Below are 27,106 nucleotides of genomic sequence, written 5' to 3'. Positions count from 1 at the left end.
TACTAGTAGCATGGGAGTATTTTTTTTCTCTCTCTTTCTACCTCAAAGAATCTGCTTTGATTCCTTTGAGTTATGCCTTGAGATCCAGTACTTTCTTCCTGCTTCTTTCTAGTACTTTCCTACCTGAGAAAGTCCACAAGAATTACCTTTCTAGACCTTTATTCTCATGACAGCTTCTAGTTATTTCCATATATAGGAAGCCAGAGAGTCTTTATTTCCTTCAAACACATCCAGCAATATTTTTGTCAAGACCGCAATCAACAAAATGTTTCCCAGAATACGTGTGCGTGTGTGTTGTGTTTAAGGGAAATGGAAGTCATATTGACTTGTTTCTATCATCTAAGAGGTCTATTTAGTCATAGTGTATTGTGGAAAATATCGGTACATTTTATTCATTCAAAAGACATGATTTGAGAGCCTACTACAGGGATCTGACCCCTGCCAGTGTGACAACTTGGGGTATATGTTTGCATGTGCAGGGGTGTGTGTGTGTGTGAGGGAAAGGGAGTGGGGATTTGGGGAGCTGAGGGGAGCATTAAGGATGACTTTACAGCAGTGGTGACTTATGAGTAAAGCTGTCAAGATAAGTTGAAGCCCATTAGGTAACCACAAAGGAAGATGGCCTTCCAAACAGAGGAGCAGCTTATGCAAAGACAAGGAGGTGTGAGACAGTAGGTGGATCCAGACCCTTCTGGATCCTGTGCTGCAGGGATTAATGTAGGCTTCCCGTGTCTAACCTACTGTCCCTCCCCCTCCCATGTGAGCCACTGAGTGTTTGTGTCTCAGCTGAGGGCCCTAGAGAGTGCCCCTGTCAGGTGAACTTGAGGAAGCTCTGATATGGGCTTCCTGTAAAATTCAAAGAGCTTAGGGATTCTCCATGCAGTGGCTCCCTTATGTCACCCTTTGGGTGGGAGGTGTGGGGTGGTGGGACGGGGCTGACCCTCATTTCTGTGGGTAGTACTGAGTTCTGTTATCTTTCCTCTAGGTAAACTGTGCCAATGGACTGATACCTGTCTGTCTCAGCCCTGTGCAAATGGAAGTACCTGCACCACTGTGGCCAACCAGTTCTCCTGCACATGCCTCGCGGGCTTCACAGGGCAGAAGTGTGCGAGTGATGTCAATGAGTGTGACGTTCCAGGACAGTGCCAGCACGGTGGCACCTGCCTCAACCTCCCGGGTTCCTACCAGTGCCAGTGCCCCCAGGGCTTCACAGGCCAGCACTGTGACAGTCCCTACGTGCCCTGTGCACCCTCCCCCTGTGTCAGTGGAGGCACCTGCCGGCAGACTGGTGACTTCACCTTTGAGTGCAACTGCCTTCCAGGTAAGGAGTCCCCCTAGTGTCCTGGGTTGGGGGATGCACCTCCAGCAGGAAGGAAGGGGATGGGTGTGGTTCAGTTGTTCCTTTAAGAAGTATCCTTCCCAGGAGGGAAAAGGGGAAGTGAGAATTTTGTATGGGGTGGATTGCTGGTGAGAGAGGAGTTTTATGGGCCCATGTGGTCCATAAACTGAGCAGGGGGTAATTTAACATGTCAGGGTTTATGATGATGAGTGGCCTGGAAATTGTTTATTGTCCTTTTTGGAGGAACAGTGAGAAATAAGAGACACAGGGCTCTGGGAAAAGGATAGACAAGTCTATGGAATGGAAAGGAACACAATGAGAATTAGACATTGAAAAATGTGTATGTATGATTAATAAAATGCTTTAAACTGAATTGACAATACTAATAGATGATCAACTTTCCTATATGTTTCTACCTCTGATAGAATAGTGGATTATTTTACTATCTACCTAATTGTACCCACCTACCCTTCTGTGATTTTCACTGAGCTTCTGGTCTTTAGAACCCTCTCCATGTAGTCTCTCTGACCTTGGGGTAGCCCTGCCCAGACTTGCAGTTGGAGAATTTTGGAACTGGGGTGGCAGTGGTGCTCTGTTAATCAGTGGACACTTTTTGATGAGCGCTGATAGATTATGTATGGCACAGCCATACGTAACCCCAAGGTAGGAGCAAAAAGAGGAGCAGTGTATGGGAGCTTGGGGCCCAGCGTTGTGTAGGATGGAAAAAGGAGCCAGGCTGGCGGATTCACTGATCTCCTTATAAAAAAGATGAGGAGGCTGAAAACCGAGAATTTTGATTGGGAACAGAACACAAGCAGCTGGAGCAGATGAATTACTAGGCAACAAAGATTCTGCTTTTTATACAAATAACCTTAGTGCAAAAACGAAAGAAGGAAAACTGTAGGGGGGAATAATGTGCTAAGCAAGCAGAATTGCCTCAAACAGAAGTTGTTTTAGCCACTCTTTTGGAGTATGAATCTTAGATTCTGGTGTTGTGGATATGGTTCACATATAATGGGATCGTTTGTTTTATCTTTTGGGGATTAAAGGTCATATGTTGGTCCTCGGGATAAAAGCAAATGGTAATTTATTCATTTCATTCAGTTAAAATTTACTGGCTGCCAGCTATGTTCTAGGCACGGTGCTTTGTGCTTGAGATACAGCGATACAAGACTGCCACATAATAGAAAAGGATGCCATTTAACTCTAAGCCACAAGAACGATCTATTTAATTGCATTGCTTTCAGTTTCTCTTTCAATGAAGAATAGATAATGCTGTCATTTTAGACACTAAATATTTATTTACCTAATATTACTGTCATCCACATTATCTTGTAGAAGGAATAACTAAAAGATATCTTTCTTCACTCCTGTTTTTGTTTGCATTTTAAGGGTTAAAAGAAGGAAATAGAAATGTAAACGATTTAATTTTGCAAATTTTCTAATAGTCTAATATTCTAATAGCCTAAGTGGCTAGTAATTGAGGTTAGTGCAATTTATTGTTGAAGACTAAATGTGTTTTTTAGTTTCAAGAAAATTACTTCTAATAGTTGCCTAGAACAAGAGGTTGATTTGGCAGCAAAGTACTAACGGGAAGTTAGAGAAGTCAATAAAGGAAGTTTTTAGCAGGGAGAGAGTGATTATTCACTCCCATAGCCTCTGCATTGTTATCCACTAGCCACGATAACAGCCTTAGGGAATTCTGAGAGTGTGTCCAGGAAAGGATCTGTCAAACCAGAATAGTATCTCCTCCTTGAGAAAGGAAATAACCAAGGATTCCACAGCTGAGAGGTTGCCAGGGCTAGTGGGATGGAGTAAGGAGATCCTGGCTGTCTCTTACACTCTCCTTATAGTTTAAAGCAAGACATTTTTTTACACACTGACGAAGTGTGTGTGTGTATGTGTGTGTTTGGGATCAGGATGGGGGGGTGCAGCGTTGGGGGCAGAAGATTTGGCAAAGAGTTTACTAACATGTATTTAATGCCTTTTATGAGTCAGGCACTGTGCCAGGTACTTCTGCTTCCATTAGCTCCATTACACAAAAACCTTGGGGATAGGTATTGTTTTTCTAGTTTCCCAGGTGAAGCAACTCAAGTTTGGAGATGTTAAGTGATTTACTCAAAGTTGCACAGCTGACATGTGGTTAGGCTGAGTCCTGAAATCCAAGCAGGTTATTTCCAAAGCCTGTGCTTTGTACATCTTGTTCCATGACACTGTACTACTTGTCTGCCCCTGAGGGTGCTTTGAAATGTGTAAGACTTTTTGTTAAATGCTTAGAGGTGTTTGGGTTAAAAGAATGTAGGTTCATGTTAAAAGAAAAAGGAGATACTTCTAATTATGATCAGACAGTATTTGTTACATACATACATATATTGCAGATATTTAAAAACAGTTAAGTAGGCTAGTTCTTGCCTTTCAGGGTCGCATGATCTAAAACAGATCACGTCAGCTTGGACCATGTATAGAAGGAAATTAAAAAAGAATTCAAAACGATAGTGCAATAACACTGTGAACAAATATATATTTATACAGTGTATAAGATTTTTTTTTTTAATTCTTTATTTTATTTATTTATTTATGGCTGTGTTGGGTCTTCGTTTCTGTGCGAGGGCTTTCTCCAGTTGCGGCAAGCGGGGGCCACTCTTCATCGCGGTGCGCGGACCTCTCACTGTCGCGGCCTCTCTTGTTGCGGAGCACAGGCTCCAGACGCGCAGGCTCAGTAGTTGTGGTTCACGGGCCCAGTCGCTCCACGGCATGTGGGATCTTCCCAGACCAGGGCTCGAACCCGTGTCCCCTGCATTGGCAGGCAGATTCTCAACCACTGCGCCACCAGGGAAGCCCCTGTATAAGATTTTACGCTCATTGTTTTTATGTCCCAGGTGGAGTTTGCAAAGTATTAACTTTATTTCCACACGGGGAAATAATGCCTGGAGACGATTTTCTTTTACAGAGTCCTTTTCATAATGCAGTACCATTCTCCTTGTCCCTCCCCCATTGCCCTCCACACTGTCCAAGAGACTAAAATGTTACTTAAAATAATAATTACTGTCTCAATGTAAACAACACCATTATTTGAAGAGAATCATTATTTCAGTTCTAAAGGTGGGGAAACCAAGTCAGCGAGAGGCACAGTAGCTTTTGTCCGGGTTCTGCAATTCTCACATGGCTGCTTCCCACCACGTTTCAAGTCTTTGCACTTTTAACTGAGGCCTACCCTGATCACCCTATTTCAGGTTGTAACCATTCCCTTCCCCCTTCATTACTGACCCGGGTCTACTTTTTCTTCTCTTTTCTTTTCTTTTTTTGTAACACTTGTCATCATCTTCCTATATAATTTGTGCTATGTAATTTACCCCATTATGTCTATCGTTTATTGTCTGTCTTTTCTAAATTCTGCTGCCTCTTCCCCTCTCCAGAGTGAAAACTAGGATCTTTGTTTTTATTTAGTGATATGTCCCAAGCACCTAGAAACCATGCCAGGTATATAATAGGCACACACCTATTGATTGACAGATTGAGTTTAGTATAATGTGGTGGTATTGAGAACGTAACTTTGGTCTTCTCATTTTCTTCCCGGTAACGTGCACCCTAGACTTAGTCTAGCTTCTCCTTCTGTACTTGTTTATACTAGTACTGAGTAAAAAGAATTGGAGTTCTTTTCAACTCTGAAAGTCAGTGAACCCCACAAAAGTTAGTGATTATTTTTGAATGGTTAAGATATAGTTCTTTGCCTGCAAAGGGCACTGTAGTTACTGAGTTGATTTTAGAATTATTTTAAGACTGATGGGGAGGGAATTAAAACTGCAAGAATGACTCATCCTGTGCAATGAAGAAAGAAGTGTTTCTCCATCGAGGGAAGAAGAAAGGAATATATTCAAAAGGGAACTGATAGAATCAAACCAAGGAACTGTATTTCATCTTCCTGAATCAGCAACTGTTAACAATCCAGATCCTTATGAACTACCATTAGGTAAAGTTTTTAGCAGAAGCCCTGAGGAGGAGCACTCAACCAGAATAATTTTAACAAAAGAACAAAATAGAAAATAAATTCTTGAATCACTGATTCCCAATTTTTTTGGGTTAGTGGGGAGAGAATGAGTTGAACTGGTTTTATGTTTGTGGATATTTTAAGAAGTAGCACAGGTAATCAGAAAGCAGTGGGTTGTTTGTATCTCCTGGCTGTACCTGTGAGTTCTCAGTTGGAATAGGACAGTCCCTGATGGACTTTCCCTTTTTCTTTCTCTCCTGTACCTCCTTATTCCTTTATGATTTTTAAACTTCATAGAAAGCTGTCTGATCCATCCTCTCCAAACAAGGAAGGTTTATCCTTTGTAAATCACCTCTGTACTTTACAGGCTGATTATATGTAATATCCCTATATCATTAAAATAAAGCTTAACCACATTTTGTGGCTTTTGTGTCTGCTCTGCAGTTGCTGAGCTTAAAAACTGTTAGAAACTCTTGCATTCTCATATGCACGGGCATGTGATGTTCTCTTGGGTATTATACTAATCATATTCTGGCAGGTTTCACTGGAGCAGATGCAGAAATTGTCGTACCATTTTGCCAGGCGCATTATTTTAGCTCCTCTAACCGGGGCCCTGCGTCTAGTTTTACTTGATGTTCCTGGAAGTCTTTCCCGTTCTGCCATGCTTGGCAGTTTTGCCCATGCTACCTCCTCAGCCTTCTGTCACTTACCTCCCCCACCCACCCTGCCTTTTTATATAGAACTTATTCCTTATGATGTGTCAAAGGCACCTACTTCACTGAAATGCCTTCCATACCCCCTACCCCGTGGGGACTAGAGACCTTCTGAGGTCTTTCGCAACCTGTATACATCTAGCACAGCACTTATCAAACTGACTGTTCATCCTTGCCAGTAGACACCCTCATTTTAATTTCCGCCCCCAGTATCCAGCTTACTGCCTGCTACAAAATTGAGACTTAATGAATATTTGACAAACGAATGAATTGAGTGTGATAGAGAAGAGAATTCCTATATTCTATAATTTTTAAAAATGCTCTGAATTTATTTCTTTTGAACCCCTGTATTCATTTCTCTGACTTCTTTGGAGGTAAAGTTAGAAAGGGAAGTGGAGATGATTTGGGAGCTACAGAGGGAGGCAGGTAGAGCAACCACCTGGGTGGGTGGCGGGGCAGGCATCCAGGGGCCAGTCATGGGGTCGGTGAGCTCACTGGGGCCCATTCAGAGGACGACGGAGGCGGTGTGCCGAGGAAACCAGTGGGACAGAGGTGAGGCCCGCTTGCTCTTGTGACAGGTTTCTTCCCAGAGGCAGGGGAGAAGGTAGCACATAGCTGTTTACTTCTGTGCCTTTGTCCAGTTCCAGGCATCCCTGGGTTTTCCTCACTCTTTCATCCCTGTGCACAGAAGCTCTTCCTGAGGACCTTCAGCCTGGCCTGGGAGAATCCTGGTTGTGTCATCTCAGCTTCCCCTTTCTGCTGTCTTCTTTGTGCCTCTGTACCAAGCCTTTCCACCCTCACACCTCCCGGGGGCTGAAAATGGAAAGATATGGAAGCTCTCTTGAGAGATGCTGTTCTCTATGTGGGATGACAAGTTCGAAAGACACTTTTCTGCTCCCCACCCTCACTGTCATCATTTATCAGTTACGTGGCCCATGGTTTTATAACAGCATAGTCTTAAAATGTTCCTTCTGAGTTTAATTTCTTTCTTTTTGGCCTTTTAAGGATGTGAATTGGCTTTAAGCAGTGGACTCCTTTTAGTACAGTCATGTGAGCCTTTCTGTAAGTCTGTTACACCCATCCCACCCACAGGTCTGGAGACTTGTCTGTTTCCCTTTCCCTTAAAACCTTAAAACATTTTTAAGAAGTGATTCCACTATAACTTATTCATTTAAGCCTTACCCTCCCTCCCTACTCCCCTCGCCCTTGGGTAGACTTTCTTATAAGAATTTGCTAGCTATTTCCAAAAAGAGTACTGTAACTCTATTTTTAAAGCATAAATCCTGTCTTAACTTTGGAGGAGAACTGATTTGGTTAGGGTTTTCTCAGACATGGGAACTTTTGACCCAAGATCAGTTTTTCAGATTAATGAAAGGTAACTCTGGGGTCCCAGAGATCATACTGATCGAAACTGAATAAAATTTCTGGTTCAGTACTGACTCCTACCTACTAGGCATTTAAACTTGGGTAGGTCAACCACGTGGCCTTTACCTTCTTCATCTGTAACTTAGAAGGATCAGAGTAGATAACCTCTTAGGGATGCTTTGATCCCATTGATATATAATATTGGGTTGGCCAGAAAGTTCGTTTGGGTTTTTCTGTAACATCTTACGGCAAAACCCAAGTGAACTTTTTGGCCAAGCCAATAGCATTAGCTGATATGTGTAAAACACTTCCTGTGCATCAGGCATTGTTTTAAGTGCTTTTCCTTCTAATATAACAGCTTTATTGAGATATAATTTGCATACCATGTAATTTTCTCTTTTAAAGTGTACAATTCAGTGGTTTTTAGTATATTTACAGATATATGTAACCATCACCACAATAAATTTTAGCTCATTTTTATCACTTCAAAAGAAACTTAGTATTCATTAGCAGTCATTCCCTAACCTCCCCCTAACTCCCTCCCAGCACTAGGCAATTCCTAATCTACTTTCTCTATAGAGCTGCCTATTCTGGACATTTCATATAAATGGGAACACACAGTATGTGGTCATTCGTGATTGGCTTCTTTCACTTAATGTTTTCACAGTTCATCTGTGTTGCAGGAGGTATCAGTACTTCATTCCTTTTTATGGCTGAATCATATTCCATTGTATGGATTTACCACTTTGTATCCATATTTATCCATTCACCAGGGAATTGACATTTGGGCTGCTTCCTCTTTTTTTGGCTATTTTGAATAATGCTGCTGTGAACATTCTTGTACAAGTTTTTGAGTGGACATACGTTTTCATTTCTTTTGGTTATATACTTATGAGAGGAATTGCTGGGTGATATGGTAACCCTAATCTCTTCGTGACTGCCACACTATATCCCATAGTGGCTGCACTATTTTACATTCCAACCAGCAGTGTATGAGGATTCCCAATTTCTCCATATCCTTACCAACACTTGTTGTTATCTGTCTTTTTAATTATAGCCATCCTAGTGGGTGTGAAGTGATAGCTTACTGTGGTTGTGATTTGCATTTCCTTCATGGCTGGTGTTGAGCATCGTTTCATGTGCTTATTGGCCACTTATATATCTTCTTTGGAGAAATGTCTATTTAGATTTGTTATCCATTTTATAACTGGGCTATTTGTATTATTATATTATGTATATTGTATTTTAATTTTTGTTGTAAGAATTCTTTATATAACCTAGATATAAGTCTCTTAACAGATACATGATTTGCAAGTATTTTCTCCCATTCTGTGGGCTGTCTTTTTACTTTCTTGATGGTATCCTTTGAAGCCCAGATGCTTTTAATTTTGATGAATTCCAAACTATCAATTTTTTTCTTTTGTTGCTTGTGCTTTTGCTCATATTTAAGAAATCTCTGCTTAGCCCACATCACAGAGATTTACTCCTATGTTTTATTCTAAGAGTCTTGTAATTTTAACTCTTACGTTTTGAGTTCATTTTTGTGTATGGGATGAGGAAGGGGTCCAACTTTATTCTTTTGCATCTAGATATTCAGTTGTTCCAACACAATTTACTGAATTAAGTGTTTTTTATATCTGACTCATTTAATCTTTAAAACAACCTTTCAGGTAGGTCCTGTTAATTACCCCAGAGAGGAAAGAAAGTTTAAGTATCTTGCCCATGTTCACTCAGCTACTGCATGGCAAGGGTGAGAATTGAATCTAGGCAGTTTGACCCCAGAGGCCATGCTTCAACCATGAATTAACTCTTTCACCTACTTGTCTTCTCACCTACCTACATAGTGACAGGTAAGAACTAAAATAGTTAGTCAGTCATAAAAAGAAGACATTTTATTTCTTATATATTGTGGTTATGTTGAAATGCTTCTGCTTTCTTAATTTGTCTGTGGTTGGTGAATTCAGTTAGTTGTAGCACTGGCAAATATAAATTCAAGGTCAGTTCAAGTCCTTATAGTTTGGCTACAAAGTCTTCATCACCTCCTTGACACCCTAGTCAACCATATTTAGTCACCAGGGAGATCAAGTTAGGGGGACGATGACCAATAGCAGTTCTGGAACACCACCAGACCACACAGGTTCTAACGGCGGTGGGCCAGGACCCCTTATTTCCCTCCTACACTCTAAAACTATCTATGACTTTTCTGAAGAATGTCTCCATTTAAGAGCACTAGACTAGAAACACAGACCTCAGTTATTGTTCAAGGACTGTACTTTCTGGATCTGTAGATTTGCCCTCACTTTATCATAATTATGGGTCGGCTTAAACAGTTCAACATTTACTGACTCATTAGTCCATTTGTAAGACTTTCATGTGATTAAACAGATATAGGAGTAATATGATTAAGTTTTTTAAAAATCTGAGTCTATAAAATTTTTCATAGCCTTTCTCAAGCTTACAGCTTACTTAATGACTCATCTGCTTGAATGGACTGAGTACCAAACACCTAGAGAAACAGAATTCTCTTCAGTCAAGTTCTCAATTATCTCCATCTTCTACAAAGTGATTTCCTTTGCTCTCTGGGTAATTTTTTTGGTTACTTGGTTCATACTCATTTACATGACTGCTACTGTATTCAGAGAAACCAGCCATGTTCCAGTGTAACAGAGCAGATGTAGAATACCACAGTAGCCTGTGGTAAGGAATGAATAAAGCAAGGTGTGATTGATGTCTGTCCCACTCACCAGACTGTAATGCCCCCAAAGCAGGGACTCTTTCTTTTACTCACCTATACCAGTGCCTAGTATAAGACCCAATAAGTGTTTTGAGTAAGAGAGAGAAACTTAAGGGACATTTTGAAGAGGGCAAATACTTAGTCACATGTATTTCAAATAAGAGGATGATCAGTGAACTTTCTCTCTTGTTTTAAAGCTGGTAGTCTTCTATTTTAATAGCTAAGAGATTTGGTAGCAAGGAGAGAGAAAGAAAAAGCCCAATGTATAAATTATAGAGGAACATTCTATGGGCAGTTAGGGTGAAGTTTGGTGTGCTAGTTTCATTTTTCATGAAAGGGAGAAGTCAAGCGGAAGGAAGCAATGCTGTTAATGTGAAGAGGAGGATGAAGAATTTGAAGGGTTGGTTAGTTAGTAATAATAGTTAGCAAGTTTAGTTAGTAATAATGCCACCCCATATTCAGATAGCTTTTTATATTTATTTCTACCTGACTCATGATGTGGCACTTATAACAACCTAGAAAGGCAGGCTGGGCAGGTGCAGTCAGCCTCATTTTACAGATGAGGAAGCTACTTCAGAGTTTGTAATTTACCATGTATTAAATAGCTTATAAGCAGTGAGGTTGGAACTTGACCTGTATCTACAGACTTTTAAGTTCAATATTTTTTCTTATGTCCCTCCCACCACGCTGATTTTCCCAAGGAAAAAAAAAAAGGAATTTAAATTTAATTAGGTAATCTTTTATCTGTTCTTCCCATTAACCTAGCATGGAGCTGGGGAAAATCTAATACCCTTGTTTTTTTAGAACGAGTAAATAGCTGTTCTGAGTAGACATTTATCTTCACTGGGATTTTATTTCATGAAAACAGTTTGAAATACTTGTGAGGTAACTATGAAGGCATGTCATTGGCATAATGAATCATTTTAAGTGTCTGACTCTGCTTGAGGCAAGAGAAGACAGGAGATTGGGGGATTTTTATATGGTGAGTCTTGGGTTGACCAGCTGCTGGCTATTGAATTGAAATAATGAAGTCAGTCTGTTCTGATGACCATGCCCTGTGGAGAAGAGCAGATCACACCATCTGTATGAGAATTTATCATTTTCTCTGTTCTTGTCTTACTAGGTTTTGAAGGGGTCACCTGTGAGCGGAATATTGATGACTGTCCTAATCACAAGTGTCAGAATGGAGGGGTTTGTGTGGATGGGGTCAACACTTACAACTGCCGCTGCCCCCCTCAGTGGACAGGTATGTACGGTGTGACAGATCAGTCAGAATGGGGCATAAGTTGGTAACCAGAGGCAGTCTGTTACTGAAGTGGGCATCTTTTACAAGGGTCTCTGTGCTACATCATTGGGTATAGTGCGAACCCCATATGTTCCCCCATGTTCACTTAAAGGAAGAAATATTTTCACGGGTATTTATTGGGCAGCTGATGTGAGCTCAGCACCATGCCAGGTGCTGTGGGAGATATGAGAAAGAACATTATTGAAAGACTCTGAGGTTATTATCTGGTAAAACAGCACATTGCCTGGAACATAGTAGATGCTTATTAAGTATTTGAGAGGAAAGGAACGTACTTAAATGCAAAAATATAAATGTTCTTACCATATACACACAAAAAATGGTAACTGTGTGAAGTAATGGATGTGTTAACTGATCTTATCGTGGTAATCATTTCACAATACATATGTATATCAAATCATCATGTTGTACTCCTTAAACTTACACAAATGTTATGTTAAATATAGCTCAATAAAGCTGGAAAAGAAGAAGAAGCTACAACTTGTCAAGTTTTGGTATAGTATCAAAGAATATTCATAATTATATGAAAAGGTTATTAAAATGCTCTTCCTTCTTCCAACTGAAAAAAAAATGAAAATAAATTATGCAGGCTGCGAGAGTTCAGAGCTTATTGTTTGTTCACAGACAGAAATCTATCTCATCTTATTGTCATGTCCTATAATTATGCAAAGGGTTGGGCAGGTCCTCTTGATGACATTATTTTTACGACACCCATCTACATTGCTATTTTTTCCTTTTTTGTATCCCTTTTTGCACACAGATTTTTCTGCCTCTGACATTAGAAGAGTAGTCTTGCTTAAATTTACAACCTCTTGGAAGTTTCTAATGTTGTCTTAAGCAGATTTTCCTCTTATTTTTGAAATTAAGTGAGTTTATGCAGACATTTGGTTCCAGTTTCTGTTTATATCTATTTATCTAACTGAAAGTGGAGACAAGTAAGAACTGATTAAGTGATTAAAACTGAGCCTTTTTGAGAGAAGTTGATTGATTTAATGTGGAAACCCAAGAATAAGTTAATGTTATAAGGAAGAAACTCCAGTACCAGTGAAGGATTGTGCCCAGCAAAGAAGTCTTGAAATTGGATTGCTGTTGTTACTACCTGGTATTCCTTAGAGTCTCCGAATTGCCTTCCCTCATCTGCAGCAGCTAATTATTTAGAGTACTCTTTAGAGCTGTAGACTTAGGAATAGAAAAAGATTAAAAGGCTTTAAAACTTCAATAATACGATTTCCTGGAAGGGCACACATTTCTGCTTTTAATCCCCAAACTGTCTTTTTTTTTTTTTTTTTAAGATACTTTCCCACTGGGTTTACCTAAAATTGGACTTCCCCTAGAATTTCTTCTTGATTTCTTGATCCTAGGACTTTACTCCCAACCCTCTGCTCTTTCTGTCATAGTCTCTGTTCTCTTTAGCTTTTGCCATTTCTCTGGTGATTTTTTTCATACGCCATTTTTTTTTCCAACTTAAAAAGATTACTGTAAAGTTAATTATGTGACAAATAGTAACTGGAAAGATTTGAATTTTTCACTTTTTAATGATCCTCACAGTGGTATTGGGCAGGATGAGATACTTGTTAGGAACTTGACCCCATTCTAATCTCTCCCTTGCCCTGTGGGAGAGAGTGGCTCTGTGTGGTACCAAGGCTCCTGATGCCAATGAAGATTAAATGATAATTGTGATCTCACTGCTGATTTTTCTTTGATAGCACACTCAGTTTCCTGCTTTGATATTAATTAGGAAGGTCCAATCTTGGGGGAAAGTTTCCCAGTGAAATGATATTTTACCAAAATTTCTTACCCCAGGGTGTTTAGTAAATACCTTTTTTCTATGAAAGCCCTTAGAAGATGTTTCTTTTTCCACGTGCTTTTGTATTTTTTCTAGAGGGGATGGCAGAAATGATAGATAAGTTCAATGTGTCAGTATTTATTTCTTTTGATCTGCTGTCATTTAAAATACCCTCAGTCTTTGGTTTCCCACCACAGGTTTCCTTCCTCTTTTTCACTGATGCCAATCTTTGACTTCCAGTGACGGCCTTGTTTTTTTTTTTACTGTCCCCATGACCAACAGGATAAAGTCCAAGGTCCTTCCTTCATTATGTGAAGTCCTCCCTGGCCTCAGCCCCATCTGCTTCTTCGGCAATAAGAACGGCTTCCTGTATCAGCCACGTCCTATGTCCTTGTTCACACCATTTCTTTTCTCTGATTTCCCTTCTCCACTCCTCTCCCTATAGTCCTCACCATTTTTGCCTGCCTGGCTCAGATCAAGTGGGTACCACCTTCAGGAAGCCCCCCCCCGTGCCCTCTCTCTCTAGGCTGAGCTAAGTGTTACCCTCTGGGCTCCCTAACTACCCCATACATTCCTCTGTGATAATGCTCACCACATTAATATTAGCATTATTATATGCTTGAGGTGAGGGAATGGGGTCACTGAACTGTTGATGATGTCAGTTACCAGAGCGCTTTACAGACCTTTGTTGTCAGTAGCATATAGCTGAGCTTGTTCCTGATCCCAGCCCCAACCTCATTCTGAGAAGAATAGAAAGAAAATTTGGGGTTGTAGTGTTCCTATTGATACTGACATTAGAGCTGTAAACAAAGTCACATTAGTATTTTCTGCCTTATACAAATTAAAGAAATGAATGGGGCTGGGAGCTGAGAGTTAACTCATGTTTATTAGCACCCAAATAATGAGCTAATTACAGTGTTTTATTTTATGTAATCTTCGCAATAACTGTATGAGGGGTAGAGTTTTTTTTTTAATATTACTTTTACAGATGATAATGGATATTCAGAAGGGTTAAACAATGTTACTCAAGGCACATAGTGGTTGGATTAGGGTTTGAATCTAGGCTTGCTGAACTACAAGTCTGCTCAAATCTGTGGTCTTTTTTTTTTATACAAATTGACTCTATGGGTTATCTTAAAAAATTTTTTTATTTATTAAGGACTTTATTTTTTAGCAGATTGAATGTTCAAATTATAGTTTTATTATTCTAGGATATGGTGACTTATTCTTTGTGTGTGCGTGTATGTGTGTGTGTGTGTGTTCATGTTCCTGGTTACTTTGAGATTAGAAGTTAATACTAAGTAAGTGTTTTATATTCAGTCTGGTGGTTTTTTCACTATACCTAAGAGCCTTATTGCAACTTTGTTCAGAATTCCCTTTACAATTTTCAGCTGCAGAGTTGAAGCATTCGATGCATGAACTGTTTGGTCTGGCTTTTGACAAAATAGAGAAGGAAGGGTTTGAGCAGGCTACTAGGAGAGGAAATGAAGTTGCCAGCTATCTGAAAAAAAATGGGTGGGATTATATAGCTAAAAAAACCTAGGTATCATTTTGCAGTAAATGGAGATTTGGGAATTGGCCACATTTTTAATGAGAAGAGCCTGATAGGTACCATGTTGTTTTCTAAGTACACCTACGTAGAAGGCTTGATCTTTTGCAGCAAGTTCTGGACTTCAAGATGACCAGAAATTTTTTCCAAGTCTACTCATGGTTTGATTTGGGATAAATGAGTCAGCTTCCCTTTCTTCGGAAGGTTTTATTTGCTATTCACAGAACTGATACCTCTTATTGGGAGAATAAATGGTGCAGTAGAAAACTTTTTGAGCTTTTCATTTATTTAGCAAACAGTTATCATGTAAAACATTTTAGGTCCATGCTGTTTGATATGGTAGCCACTAGGCACATCTTGCTCTCGAGCATCTGATATGTGACTGGTCCGAACTGAGAGGTGCCTCAACTGTAAAATACCTGATTTTGAAGACTCAGTATGAAAAAAAAGTAAAATGTCTCACTAATAATGTTTTAAATATTGATTAGATGATAAAATGATAATGTATTGAATACATCGAGTTAAATAAAATATGTTAATTTCACCAGTTTCTTTTTCCTTTTTAAAAGTGCTATCAGAGAATTTTAAATGACAACTGTATCTCTCATGATAGTTCTATTGGACAACACTACTTAATTTTTTTTATTTTTTATTTTTATAACATCTTTATTGGAGTATAATTGCTTTACAATGTTGTATTAGTTTCTGCTTTATAACAAAGTGAATCAGCTATACATATACATATATCCCCATATCTCCTCCCTCTTGTATCTCCCTCCCACCCTCCCTATCCCACCCCTCTAGCTGGTCACAAAGCACCAAGCTGATCTCCCTGTGTTATGCAGCTGCTTCCCACTAGGTATCTATTTTACATTTGGTAGTATATATAAGTCCATGCCACTCTCTCACTTCGTCCCAGCTTAACCTTCCCCCTCCCCGTGTCCTCAAGTCCATTCTCTACGTCTGTGTCTTTATTCCTGTCTCCTGTCCTGCCCCTAGGTTCTTCAGAACCTTTTTTTTTTAATTTTTAGATCCACATATATACGTTAACATACGTTATTTATTTTTCTCTTTCTGATTTACTTCACTCTGTATGACAGTCTTTCTGTCCATCCACCTCACTACAAATAACTCAATTTCATTTCTTTTTATGGCTAATATTCCATTGTATATATGTGCCACATCTTCTTTATCCATTCATCTGTTGATGGACACTCAGGTTGCTTCCATGTCCTGGCTAGTGTAAATAGTGCTGCAATGAACATTGTGGTACATGACTCTTTTTGAATTACGGTTTTCTCAAGGTATATGCCCAGTAGTGGGATTGCTGGGTCGTATGGTAGTTCTATTTTTAGTTTTTTAAGGAACCTCCATACTGTTCTCCATAGTGGCTCTATCAATTTACATTCCCACCAGCAGTGCAAGAGGGTTCCCTTTTCTCCACACCCTCTCCAGCATTTATTGTTTGTAGATTTTTTGATGATGGCCATTCTGACTGGTGTGAGATGATACCTCATTGTAGTTTTGATTTGCATTTCTCTAATGATTAGTGATGTTGAGCATCCTTTCTTGTGTTTGTTGGCAATCTGTATATCTTCTTTGGAGAAATGTCTATTTAGGTCTTCTGCCCATTTTTGGATTGGGTTGTTTGTTTTTTTGATATTGAGCTGCATGAGCTGCCTGTAAATTTTGGAGATTAATCCTTTGTCAATTGCTTCATTTGCAAATATTTTCTCCCATTCTGAGGGTTGTCTTTTCGTCTTGTTTATGTTTTCCTTTGCTGTGCAAAAGCTTTTAAGTTTCATTAGGTCCCATTTGGTTATTTTTGTTTTTATTTCCATTTCTCTAGGGGGTGGGTCAAAAGGATCTTGCTGTGATTTATGTCATAGAGTGGACAACCCTACTTTAGATGCAAAGATGTACTGTGTAGAAGCATCCTCTTTGATCCTGGGTGGTAGAGGGCTGGATGTGCAGCTATCCTCGAGGTGCCCTTGTATTGGCCTCACTAGAGGAAAGTATGTTGACCTTGTTCTAGTGTGGTTTCCACATCAGTTGTGGACAGAACTGTGTCCTAGCCCAGTGCAGAGTGGTTTTACCTGACATGGTTGTCTAGAATAGTACTAATTTGTGCCTTCAAAGGCTACCACTCTTCTGAACAAACTAAAGCCCAGATGGAAGAAAGAAATCGGTGTTGGGAGTTGGGCAAATGGTTTACTTTTTTTTTAAAATAGGAATCTTGTTATAGAGATAAGTCGGTAGTTGGATGTTCCTTTAGGATATGTATGTATACCTTAGGATTTGAGGAAGCCTGAGCACAAATATCTTGACTATTACTGTATTTGGCTCCAAGCCATCTTATGAGAGAAGGTCTGCTCTGGCAGATATCCACTTAAGAAAAAAAGTTATAAAAGGTCCCCAAATTAATTGAAGCAGTGTAGACTAATGTTTTGTCTACATAGGTTGTTATTTGAATTTTCCTTTTAAAGGTTCATTTCCTTCAGAATTAAAGTTGACTCTAAACTCAACTCACAAATTCCTCTCTGGCAGCTTTTGGTTTTGGGTTCACTCCTAGGGCAGACATGATTTATTTTCCTGTGCAGAACCCAGAAATGTAATTTCAGCTTGGGCTTGGAATAGTGCTTTGGGACACTAAGCAGAAGTGAACAATGGAAGTTAGGTGGACATGAGTCAAATAAAACCAATCACATTTTCTCTCAGCTCTCCTTTATAGCATGATGAACCTAAAGTGTTAGTTAAGATTCCCTTTGCTGTCAATTGCTCCAACTTTAGCAAAAATTTTTGGCACAGATCACCAAGTACATACTGCCAGGGGTGCTCTCTGGGAACGGAGTCTTTTCATGGTGGTATTTTGATTTTGAACTCAGTGCTCCTATTTCAGACTTGCCTCTAGTTGGTACAAGTTGTTCTCTAGAATGAGGCTTTTCTCAAAATCACTTTTCTGTATTTTTAATACTATAGAAATGGAGCTTTTTGGTGAGAGTGGAAACTAAGTATATCTGGGACTGCAAAAGTCTTTTCATTTGTAGTCTGCGTGGAGGAATGGAAAAATGCATCTCCCGTTTCAGTTTCTCTGCTGTCAACTTGATTGTGGGGATTTGAAAATAAGCCTGTTTTTTTGAATTCTGCTCCCCTGCCCCCAACCCAACCTCAGTTTACTATCATTTGGGCAGACTGCCAGAGTGCTAACCTAAAGCACTGTCATCCCAGAGGTCTCAGAGCTAATTAGTGGTTGTGTTGGTGGGAACAGGAGTGAGTGGTTAGTGTGGCCCAATAAATGCAGGAGGTGAGACTGAGGGATCTTTTCTGCCCTCGTGGTCCATGACTCAATGTCTGGCTTTTGCTGCATCCCAGGAAAGATCCAGTTTCATTTCATGACTTTTCAAGCCCTCAGAGAATGTTTGTAAGGTAGCTTCAATAACAGATATTTACTGATTAACTTACAGTTACGTACTATGCTCGATGCTATAAGAGACACAAAGAAGAAATATATCAATTCCTGATCTTTGAAGAATGGTCAAATTCACTAGGAAGAAATAAGAAAGTCAACACATAAGCACAGTAGGAGTTGAAAAGTAGGAATGATCATGAGTTTGAAAGAAGCATGGATAGGAATTGGGGACCATCTAAGTCAGGGGTCCCCAACCCCCAGGCCAGGGACCGATACTGGTCCATGTCCTGTTAGGAAGCGGGCCGCATGGCAGGAGGTGAGTGTCGGGTGAGCGAGCGAAGCTTCATCTGTATTTACAGCCGCTCCTCATCACTCTCATTACCACCTGAGTTCCGCCTCCTGTCAGATCAGCGGCGGCATTAGATTCTCATAGGAGCACGAACCCTACTGTGCACTGCACATGCGAGGGATCTAGGTTGCACGCTCCTTATGAGAATCTAATGCCCGATGATCGGAGGTGGAGCCGAGGCGGTGATGCCAGCACTGGGGAGTGGCTGCAAATACAGATTATCATTAGCAGAGAGGTGTGACTGCACAGAGACCATGATAAATCAGTTGCTTGCACACTCATATCAAAACCCTATCAGTGAGTGGCAAGTGACAATGAAGCTGCATCTTATGGAGTAGACTGGACATAAGCAACACACTTCGGGTGTCACTGTCTCCCATCACCCCCAGATGGGACCATCTAGTTGCAGGAAAACAAGCTCAGGGCTCCCACTGATTCTGCATTATAGTGAGTTATATAATTATTTCATTATATATTGCAATGCAATAATAATAGAAATAAAGTGCACAATAAATGTAAGGTGCTTGGGTCATCCCAAAACCATTCCCCCGCCCTCCGGTCCTTAGAAAATTTGTCTTTCAAGAAACCGGTCCCTGGTGCCAAAAAGGTTGGGGACCACTGATCTAAGCCCTTGTTTGGGCGAGGGGGGAGATTGAGAAGAGTTAACTTCTATTTTAAAATCTGAGTAGTGGGAGAATGTGGGGACTGTTGACAGAGATAAAGAAATAGGCTAGAGATGGTGGTGAGTTTGAGGTGAGTTTTCCAATTGAAAACATTCAGCAGTAAGACCTAGGAGGTCAAAATGGAGGTAGGGGCTAGAGACTCAGATTTTGAGTCTTATTTTTGGTTGCCTTGGAAATGTTCAAGTCTGTAAGGAAAGTGTGTGGACTGAGAAGGCCAGAGGGTCTGGATCTTAAGTCTACACTTAAGAAGATTGATGAGGAAAGGGATCCAGGGAATGAAGGTGAGAGAAGGGGATGTGTAAGAGTTTGGAAGAAGCTCTGCCATTATAGCATCACTGAGTCAGGGGATGCATTTTAAGATTGTACCTTTGACTCAACTCTACATGCCCCTGTTATAGCGCCTGCAATATTATACTGCTCTTACTGTTTGATATGCTTATTACCTCACCTAATATACTCTCAGCCTCTGGGGAATTGGGAACTAGCCTTACTTATTTTGGCATTCCCAGGACCAATTTTAACGAATGATGGTTATTGAATGAATGACAACCTGGAGACTCAAATGCAAATGATAATTGCAGAGAGTTAGTCAGAATTTTTGAGGTCATTGGAAATCTTCTAAAATGGAGTTTCTCTATAAAGGAGAGAAGAAAGCCAGATTGCAAGAGGTTAAAGAGAAAAGTGGATATTGAGGGAGGAGTAAAAGGAGGAGTAGGAATAAATCACTTATTCAAGATTTTGTACAGGTAAAAAATGGGGAGACAGAGAGAGAGAGAGATGGGGCAGCAGGGCAGTAGCTTTAGGGACAGAAACTTCATTCATGTGACCGACCATAGAACCTTGGCTAGACAAAGAGTTAAGGCAGCTGGAAAAGGGTTGGTTAGTGAACTGGGTTATTTAGGAGTGGTTTACTCTTTCAAGTTTTAGTGGGGAAAAATTAAGTGAAATGGTTGTTGGGAATGGGAGAGAAGGGAGATTGGAAGTTATATTCAGAGAGTGGAAGTACCAGTTTGAGATCTTGGAGTTGGAACAATGAGTGTCTTATAATGAGATCCAGAATGTGAGTCTGTTTGTGATAATGAGTGGATGTGGAGGTCTGTTGAGTTGAGAAAACTAAGAACTCTTGGCTCAGATGACCTTATTGGTCCTCAACCCAGATGTTGATTTCATGGGAGATGGGAGAGCAAAGAATGAGAGGAACATAAACCATGTGCTTAAGTAATTCAAGGAAGTGGACGTTAGTCCATGAGGACAATAGATAGAGGTGAAATGATTTAAATTATATTTAGTGTTTAGTGTTTTTAAAATTTTAAAAGATATACATGTTTAGAATAATTTGGATTTGCATTCATCTCTCTACTTTTTTCTGTCAAAAATGAAAGTATATCCTTTTCTGTGAGGTAAGGAATGAGCATACTTCTCTTAATCTTCTCTTCACTCTCCAGATTTTGTTCATGTGATCTGGGATTTTAAAATTTATATTATAGTATTATTATTACTGAAATTTAGTCTTACCCATGTTCTTTAAAAATTATTGCTATGTATACTGTTTTAAAATCCAATTTATAACACTTTAGACTTAGTTCTCTGTGTAAGTTGTTCTATGCTAACTACCAGTACATTTATATCACAACCGTCTCATTCCTGAGTTTTTTATTTTCACTTACTTTTTCAGTCAAATGAGTATATCTTTGAGAATTTTTTTACAGAAAAGCGACATGTTGGCATATCTTCAGAGCTCTTGTATATATGAAAAATATTTTTTTAGTTTAGTTGCCTTCATACACAAATGGCATCTTGTGTAGATACTGAATTCTTGGGTCACAAATTACATTGTTATGAAGTTCCTAGACATTGTTCCTTTGCTTCTTGTAATGAGTATTATAGGGAAGTCCAGTGTCTGCTCAGTCATTCTCTCTCTCCCTCTCTGTCTTTCTGTCTCTCCTTTCACCTCTCTCCTCCCTCTTTAAAATCAGAACTTTAACCAATATTGGTATAGGTATATTTCCTATTATTTTTTCCTAGTCTTTTCGAGCCCTTTGGATCTGCAGACTTAGGTCTATTCTCACCTCAGAAAAGATTATGTTTCTCATTTGTTTTTGTGTCTTCAGGAACACCTATTACCTTTACACTAGGTCTTCATTCTTCCTCATAGCTAAAATCTTTTCTCCCTATATTTTAATCTGCTTGTTTTTTCCTTTGCATTTCACAAGAGCTTCCTAAGTTTTTCCTTCATACCTGATTTTTCTTCATTGTCAGTTCTGTCCTTTATCATTTTCAATTCTGATTTGTATTTGAACGGCATTCTTATATTTTTTTAAAAAAATTTTTATTGGAGTATAGTTGATTTACATTCTTATATTCTTTTTTTAAAATTTTATTTATTTATTTTTGGCTGTGTTGGGTCTTCGTTTCTGTGCAAGGGCTTTTTCTAGTTGTGGCAAGGGGGGGCCACTCTTCATCGCGGTGCGCGGGCCTTTCACTGCCACGGCCTCTCTTGTTGCCGGGCACAAGCTCCAGACGCGCAGGCTCAGTAGTTGTGGCTCACGGGTCTAGTTGCTCCGCGGCATGTGGGATCTTCCCAGACCAGGGCTCGAACCCACGTCCCCTGCATTGGCAGGCAGATTCTCAACCACTGCACCACCAGGGAAGCCCTACATTCTTATATTCTTATAGTATTTACTCATTGCATCTAGGTCCTCTCTATTTCTGCCTTTCTCTCAGCCCACCCCATTTCATCAGAGTATGATGCCCTATATTTTCATTTTTTTGAAAACCTACATGTGTATAAAATTCTTGAGAATACAGAACCAATTCTTTCTATAATGTACTAGTTTCTGGAAGTGCAGATTTTTCACAAGTATGCTTTTCATCTACATCTTAAGTGGTACCTCTACATCTTTTATATTGAAAAATGTTCTAATGGACTCCAGGTTGTTTTTTGTTTGTTTGTTTTACTCATTCTGCTCATTAGTAATGGCTTGCCCATAAATAGAGTAGGTTGATTCTCTTTGGAACCCCTGCTACAGTTAGTTTTTTCTTCCAGGGAAGTGAGGGGCTCTTTATGTAAACTGTTTAACAGCCCGGCAGCCCAAGGAAGTGTAAGAGCGAGAGTGTGGACCTCCTAGCAGAGAGACAGAAGTGTAGCACCATTTTCTTCTCTGTGTGGAGAAGCCTCTGTGCCAGCATCAGCTTTCTGAATACCCGGCATTGACACAGCATCCATCACTCCCATATAGTGGCTGAGCCTGGATGCTCTTTGGTGCTGTTGCATCCGGAATTTGCCCCAGAAGCACCACAGACTTTCTTGTTGCTATAGCAGCCACAGGAGCCCTGGGACTCCTCAGTGCTTTAAATTGCTGTTGACCTGGAAGGATGGGATGGAGTTCAGTCCATTCTCCCTGTAGCAGCATGGTGGGCTTTCTGAAACACAAATTGGATTGTGCTGTTTCTTTGCCTAAAGTGATTCAGTAGGTCCCCCTTGTCTTTGGATACAGTTCCAAGGCTCTGAGTATAACTCCCTCTCCAGCCTTATCTCCACTGATGCATGCCTTGTAATTGAACCACAGTGTTTTTTTTCATTGCCTCAAATAAGTCACATTTTGCCTTCTGTTCAAACCTGTACACATACACCTCCTTCTGCCTGAAGTACCCTCCCCACCATCCCCCTTTCTACACATCCTCTCACATACGTACACATTCTTACACAACCTGATTAACATATAAAGTCTCTCTCTCTTTCTCTCTCTCTCTCCTCTCTCTCTCTTTCTTAACAGTAATTTACAATTTATTCAGCTGTAATGCACTTATTCTGACTTTAAAGTAGCATCACATGGCATACTTTTGAGTCCGTTCATGAGATTACTGTTGTACTTATCTCCGTCCGTTTTATAGATCTGTGCACTCTCTGGCACGAGGGCATCATTCTGGGTTTGGAACACACAGCAGTGAACAAATGGATAAAAGAACCTCAGAAATAGTTAAAGCAGGAGACCATTGTGATCTTAGAATATCGAGACATATGCTGCCATTACTATTAATATTTGGATGATAAATTTTTGTTGTAAATGCAACCTTAGGTGGTTTGAAGGTGTGGTCTGTAGGAAAGTGAATTGTCAAAAAACCCCACACTGCATTGGTACAGGCTGCCATTAGGCCATAATCTTGGCTTGCCAATGAAACATAGCATCCCCCACTGGACCTGCAGAACATAGTTCTTCTCTCTTCTGCTCTGTGCTTCTAAGGCAATATGTATCTATTAGAGCACTTCTTACCCACTATTATAACTGTTTATTTAGTTGTAAAACCCTTACTTTTCTGTACATTCTGGGTAGAATCCACAACTCTTTTGTTTACCATTTTAGTCTCAGGTCAAGCCTGGCATATAGTATATACATATTTGTTGAATGAATGAATGAATGAATGAATGGAACATTAAATTTTCCAGTTTGTTCCTGGCCTAATTTCATGCCTCCAAATTCAGGGCTATTATTGGGTGCTGTCAGAGTCTTCTCCTTACTTCCCTGAGATACTTTAGTATCTTTCTTCAGTGTGGACCGGGCCTGTACTATGTCTGTAAATCTGGACTAATTTTATATGATAGTATTACATTTGAAAATCAGTGTAAGCACTCATCACAGTGTCTAGTACCTAGAAATAGCTGAATAAGTCTATTTTTACTATTTGAAGTCAGTAGCACCATTAGGAAATAAAGGAAAGAGTGATTCTTTGCCTATTTACCTTCATGCAGATGGAGGCAACTGGAAGAGGAGGGCTGAGGAGGACTGCCCGCTGATGGGATGTAGTCTTTAGGGAAATCTTGGGTTTCAATTGAAGAAGTAAGGTACCCCACAATATAGAGTCACCCTTGAGACACAGTTGAAGGATTCAGGTCAAAAGGCAGGGTGAATTTGGTGTGGAATAAATGAGATGGAGTTCAGCAGCTAAGGAAGAGGGTGGAATGAGAGGCATGTGTATTGATGGGGGGATGTAAATAAGGGGGTGATGGAAAGTCTGGGAGTATGAATAGGATAGAGACACCCTAAAGGTGTGAGGGAGATGAGTTGAAAGATGATTATTATTTTGAGGTTAGAATGACTTAAGTGAGAGAAGACAAGAGCAGATCAAATTTGTTTAACAAATATTTTTGATTACTTCTCAAGAAATATTATTAGCTGGGCACTGTGCTAAGTGCTAGGGATTCACTGATGAAGTAAATGGTACCACCCATTTCTCCATGGAACTTACAGTCTATAACACAGACATAAAGTATATTATCTGTAAGATTTTGAACTATAATAAATACCTAGTGGGAAAAGTAGAGGTTATTAGAGAGCATATTAACAGGTAGAACTAGTTGGGTTTGGGGTAGGTATGTACTGTCTCTTTCAGCTATGGACAGTGGGTATGAATTATTAGGGGATGGTTGAGCCTAAGAGTGTTCCAGGTACAGGGAACAGCTTGTGCAAAGACCCATAGCGGGGAGAGATTGTGATCATGTTGAGAAAGGATAAAAATAAAAAGCCAGAGTGCCTGGCACGAGTGGTATTTCAAGGGGAGAGACTGGAGAGGTAGGCAGAAAATGTAGATAGGATTTAGAATTTTATCCTAAGTGTAATGGAAGGCATCAAAGGGCTTGAACAGGCAAATGGCACAATCCACTGTACATGATGAGATTAAGTTGGGGACTCTTTAGAAAAAAATAACTGATCAGGATGCAGGGAAACCAGGCTTTTGAGGAAGTCTGAAAAAGATGATGGTGTCTAGGATTCATGGGAACGTTCACTGAGATTCTTGCGTTTATCTGCATGTGTATCCCGCACACCTACAGGATCCCCTTAGCCACTGTAACCCTAGCCTCATATATACATGTGTGTGCTTGTACGTTAGTGCATGCACACAGCCTCTCATTAGGCAGACCCTGTAGACTCCAGTGTTTGTGCAAAATGTTTCAACCATCTTTCGTCCTGGGAAGTTGTAGAATAGTCAGGCTTGTCCTCTGCCCTTTCACTTCAGGAGTAGAATGGAAACTCTCCTTTGTGTAGAGGAGAAGGTTTGTAGGACAGAGGTTACAAGAATGCCCTGCTATGATATGAAAAGATGAAACTCCCCAACTCAGGAGCCCGGGTGACTGCTGGCTGGAAGCGTGTATTGGAGACCGAATTCTCTTGACTTAACCAAAGAAGAGGAGGTAGCAGGGTCAGGGCAGGGGTCAGCCAAGCTCATTTTTACATGTTCCTCACGTGGTGATTGTTGTTGCTAATGAGAGTTGCCCCTTAGCAGGGCCACTGATGTGGTGAAAGGTTTCCCCCGCCAAGTTGAGAGGCGACTAGGAGGGGAGGGCTTCTTCCAGAAGTGCTAAGGCTCAGTGACCATTTCTTTTCTTTCCTTTTTTCCCCTTCCTCCTGTTGTTTCCCAGTCACTTGTAACTCCAAGTCAGATTGATGGTTTGTTTGTGGTGTCCTGAGAAAACCATAATGAGCTGTTTGTATCCCGATGTCTTGCAGCTCATAAAATGGTGTCTGTTTAGTGGTCCTCAGCTCACATGGCTAGAACTTGATGCTCGTGAGGCCCAAGTCATAGTTTCCATTTCAGTACAGTCCTGTTGGGTTCACTCTGTTATATTTTCTGACACAGGCACTGCCCATAGTCTTACTCATTCATCCTTTGCTTTTAAGACCATAGGACGGTGCAATAAGAAAAGATCATTATGAAAGTGACCCCACTCCTACAAAATCAATACCACGTACTTATTTTCCTTGTTTTTCTTTTTTTTAATAAATTTATTTTTTATTGAAGTATAGTAGATTTACAGTGTTGTGTTAATTTCTGCTGTACAGCAAAGTGATTCAGTTATACATATGTATACATTCTTTTTAAAATTCTTTTCCATTATGGTTTATCATAGGATAATTGAATATAGTTCCCTGTGCTATACAGTAGGATCTTGTTGTTTATCCATCCTATATATAATAGTTTGCGTCTGCTAACCGCAGACTCCTTTCCCCACCCCGCTCCCCCTTGGCAACCACAAGTCTGTTCTCTGTGTGTGAGTGTGTTTCTGTTTTGTAGATAGGTTCATTTGTGTCATATTTTATTTATTTATTTTTAATCAAAGTATAGTTGATTTGCAATATTGTTTTAGTTTCAGGCGTACAACACAGTGATTCAGTTCTATATATATATATATTCTTCTTCAGATTCTCTTCCCTTATAGGTTATTACAAAATATTGAGTACAGTTCTTTGTGCCATACAGTAGGTCCTTCTTGACATCGCTAATTATTACAGGAATGCAAGTCAAAACAACAGTGAGGTACTACCTCACACCAGTCAGAATGGCTGTCATCAAAAAGTCTGCATATAATAAATGCTGGGGAGGGTATGGAGAAAAAGGAACCCTCCTACACTGTTGGCGGGAACGTAAATTGGTACAGCCACCATGGAGAATAGTATGAAGGTTCCTTAAAAAACTAAAAATAGAGCTACCATATGATCCTGCAATCCACTCCTGGCCATATATCCAGAGAAAACCATAATTTGAAAAGATACATGCACCGCAATGTTCATTGCAGCACTATTTACAATAGCCAAGACATGGAAACAACCTAAGTGTCCATCGACAGATGAATGGATAAAGAAGATGTGGTACATATATACAGTGGGATATTACTCAACCATAGAGAAGAATGAAATAATGCCATTTGCAGCAACATGGATGGACCTAGAGATTATCGTACTAAGTGAAGTAAGTCAGACAGAGAAAGACAAATATCATATGATATCAATTATATGTAGGATCTAAAAAAAGATAGAAATGAACTTATTTACAAAACAGACATAGAAAACAAACTTAAGGTTACCAAAGGGAAAGGGGGGTGGGGGGAGGG

The 27,106-nt window shown here is 40.0% G+C and overlaps 1 protein-coding gene across 3 annotated transcripts in view; it reads left to right on the top strand.

Annotated features, from left to right (window-relative positions):
- The window catches only part of NOTCH2 (notch receptor 2), a 182,036-nt gene that overhangs the window by 87,509 nt on the left and 67,421 nt on the right, over window positions 1-27,106 (top strand). For all 3 annotated transcript variants that reach the window (XR_005019250.1, XM_036846441.1, XM_036846449.1), the window contains exons 4-5: window positions 986-1,321; window positions 11,263-11,385. Coding sequence is in view for 2 of the 3 variants with exons in the window: in XM_036846441.1 (XP_036702336.1) it covers window positions 986-1,321; window positions 11,263-11,385 (459 nt within the window). In the remaining variant the exon portion in view is untranslated. The remainder of the gene's footprint in view (window positions 1-985; window positions 1,322-11,262; window positions 11,386-27,106) is intronic.

The sequence above is a fragment of the Balaenoptera musculus genome, chromosome 1 (genome assembly GCF_009873245.2).
Source record: "Balaenoptera musculus isolate JJ_BM4_2016_0621 chromosome 1, mBalMus1.pri.v3, whole genome shotgun sequence".
NCBI lineage: Eukaryota > Metazoa > Chordata > Mammalia > Artiodactyla > Balaenopteridae > Balaenoptera > Balaenoptera musculus.
Note: the sequence above shows the minus strand (reverse complement) of the source record. Positions and strands in the feature narration are given on the sequence as shown.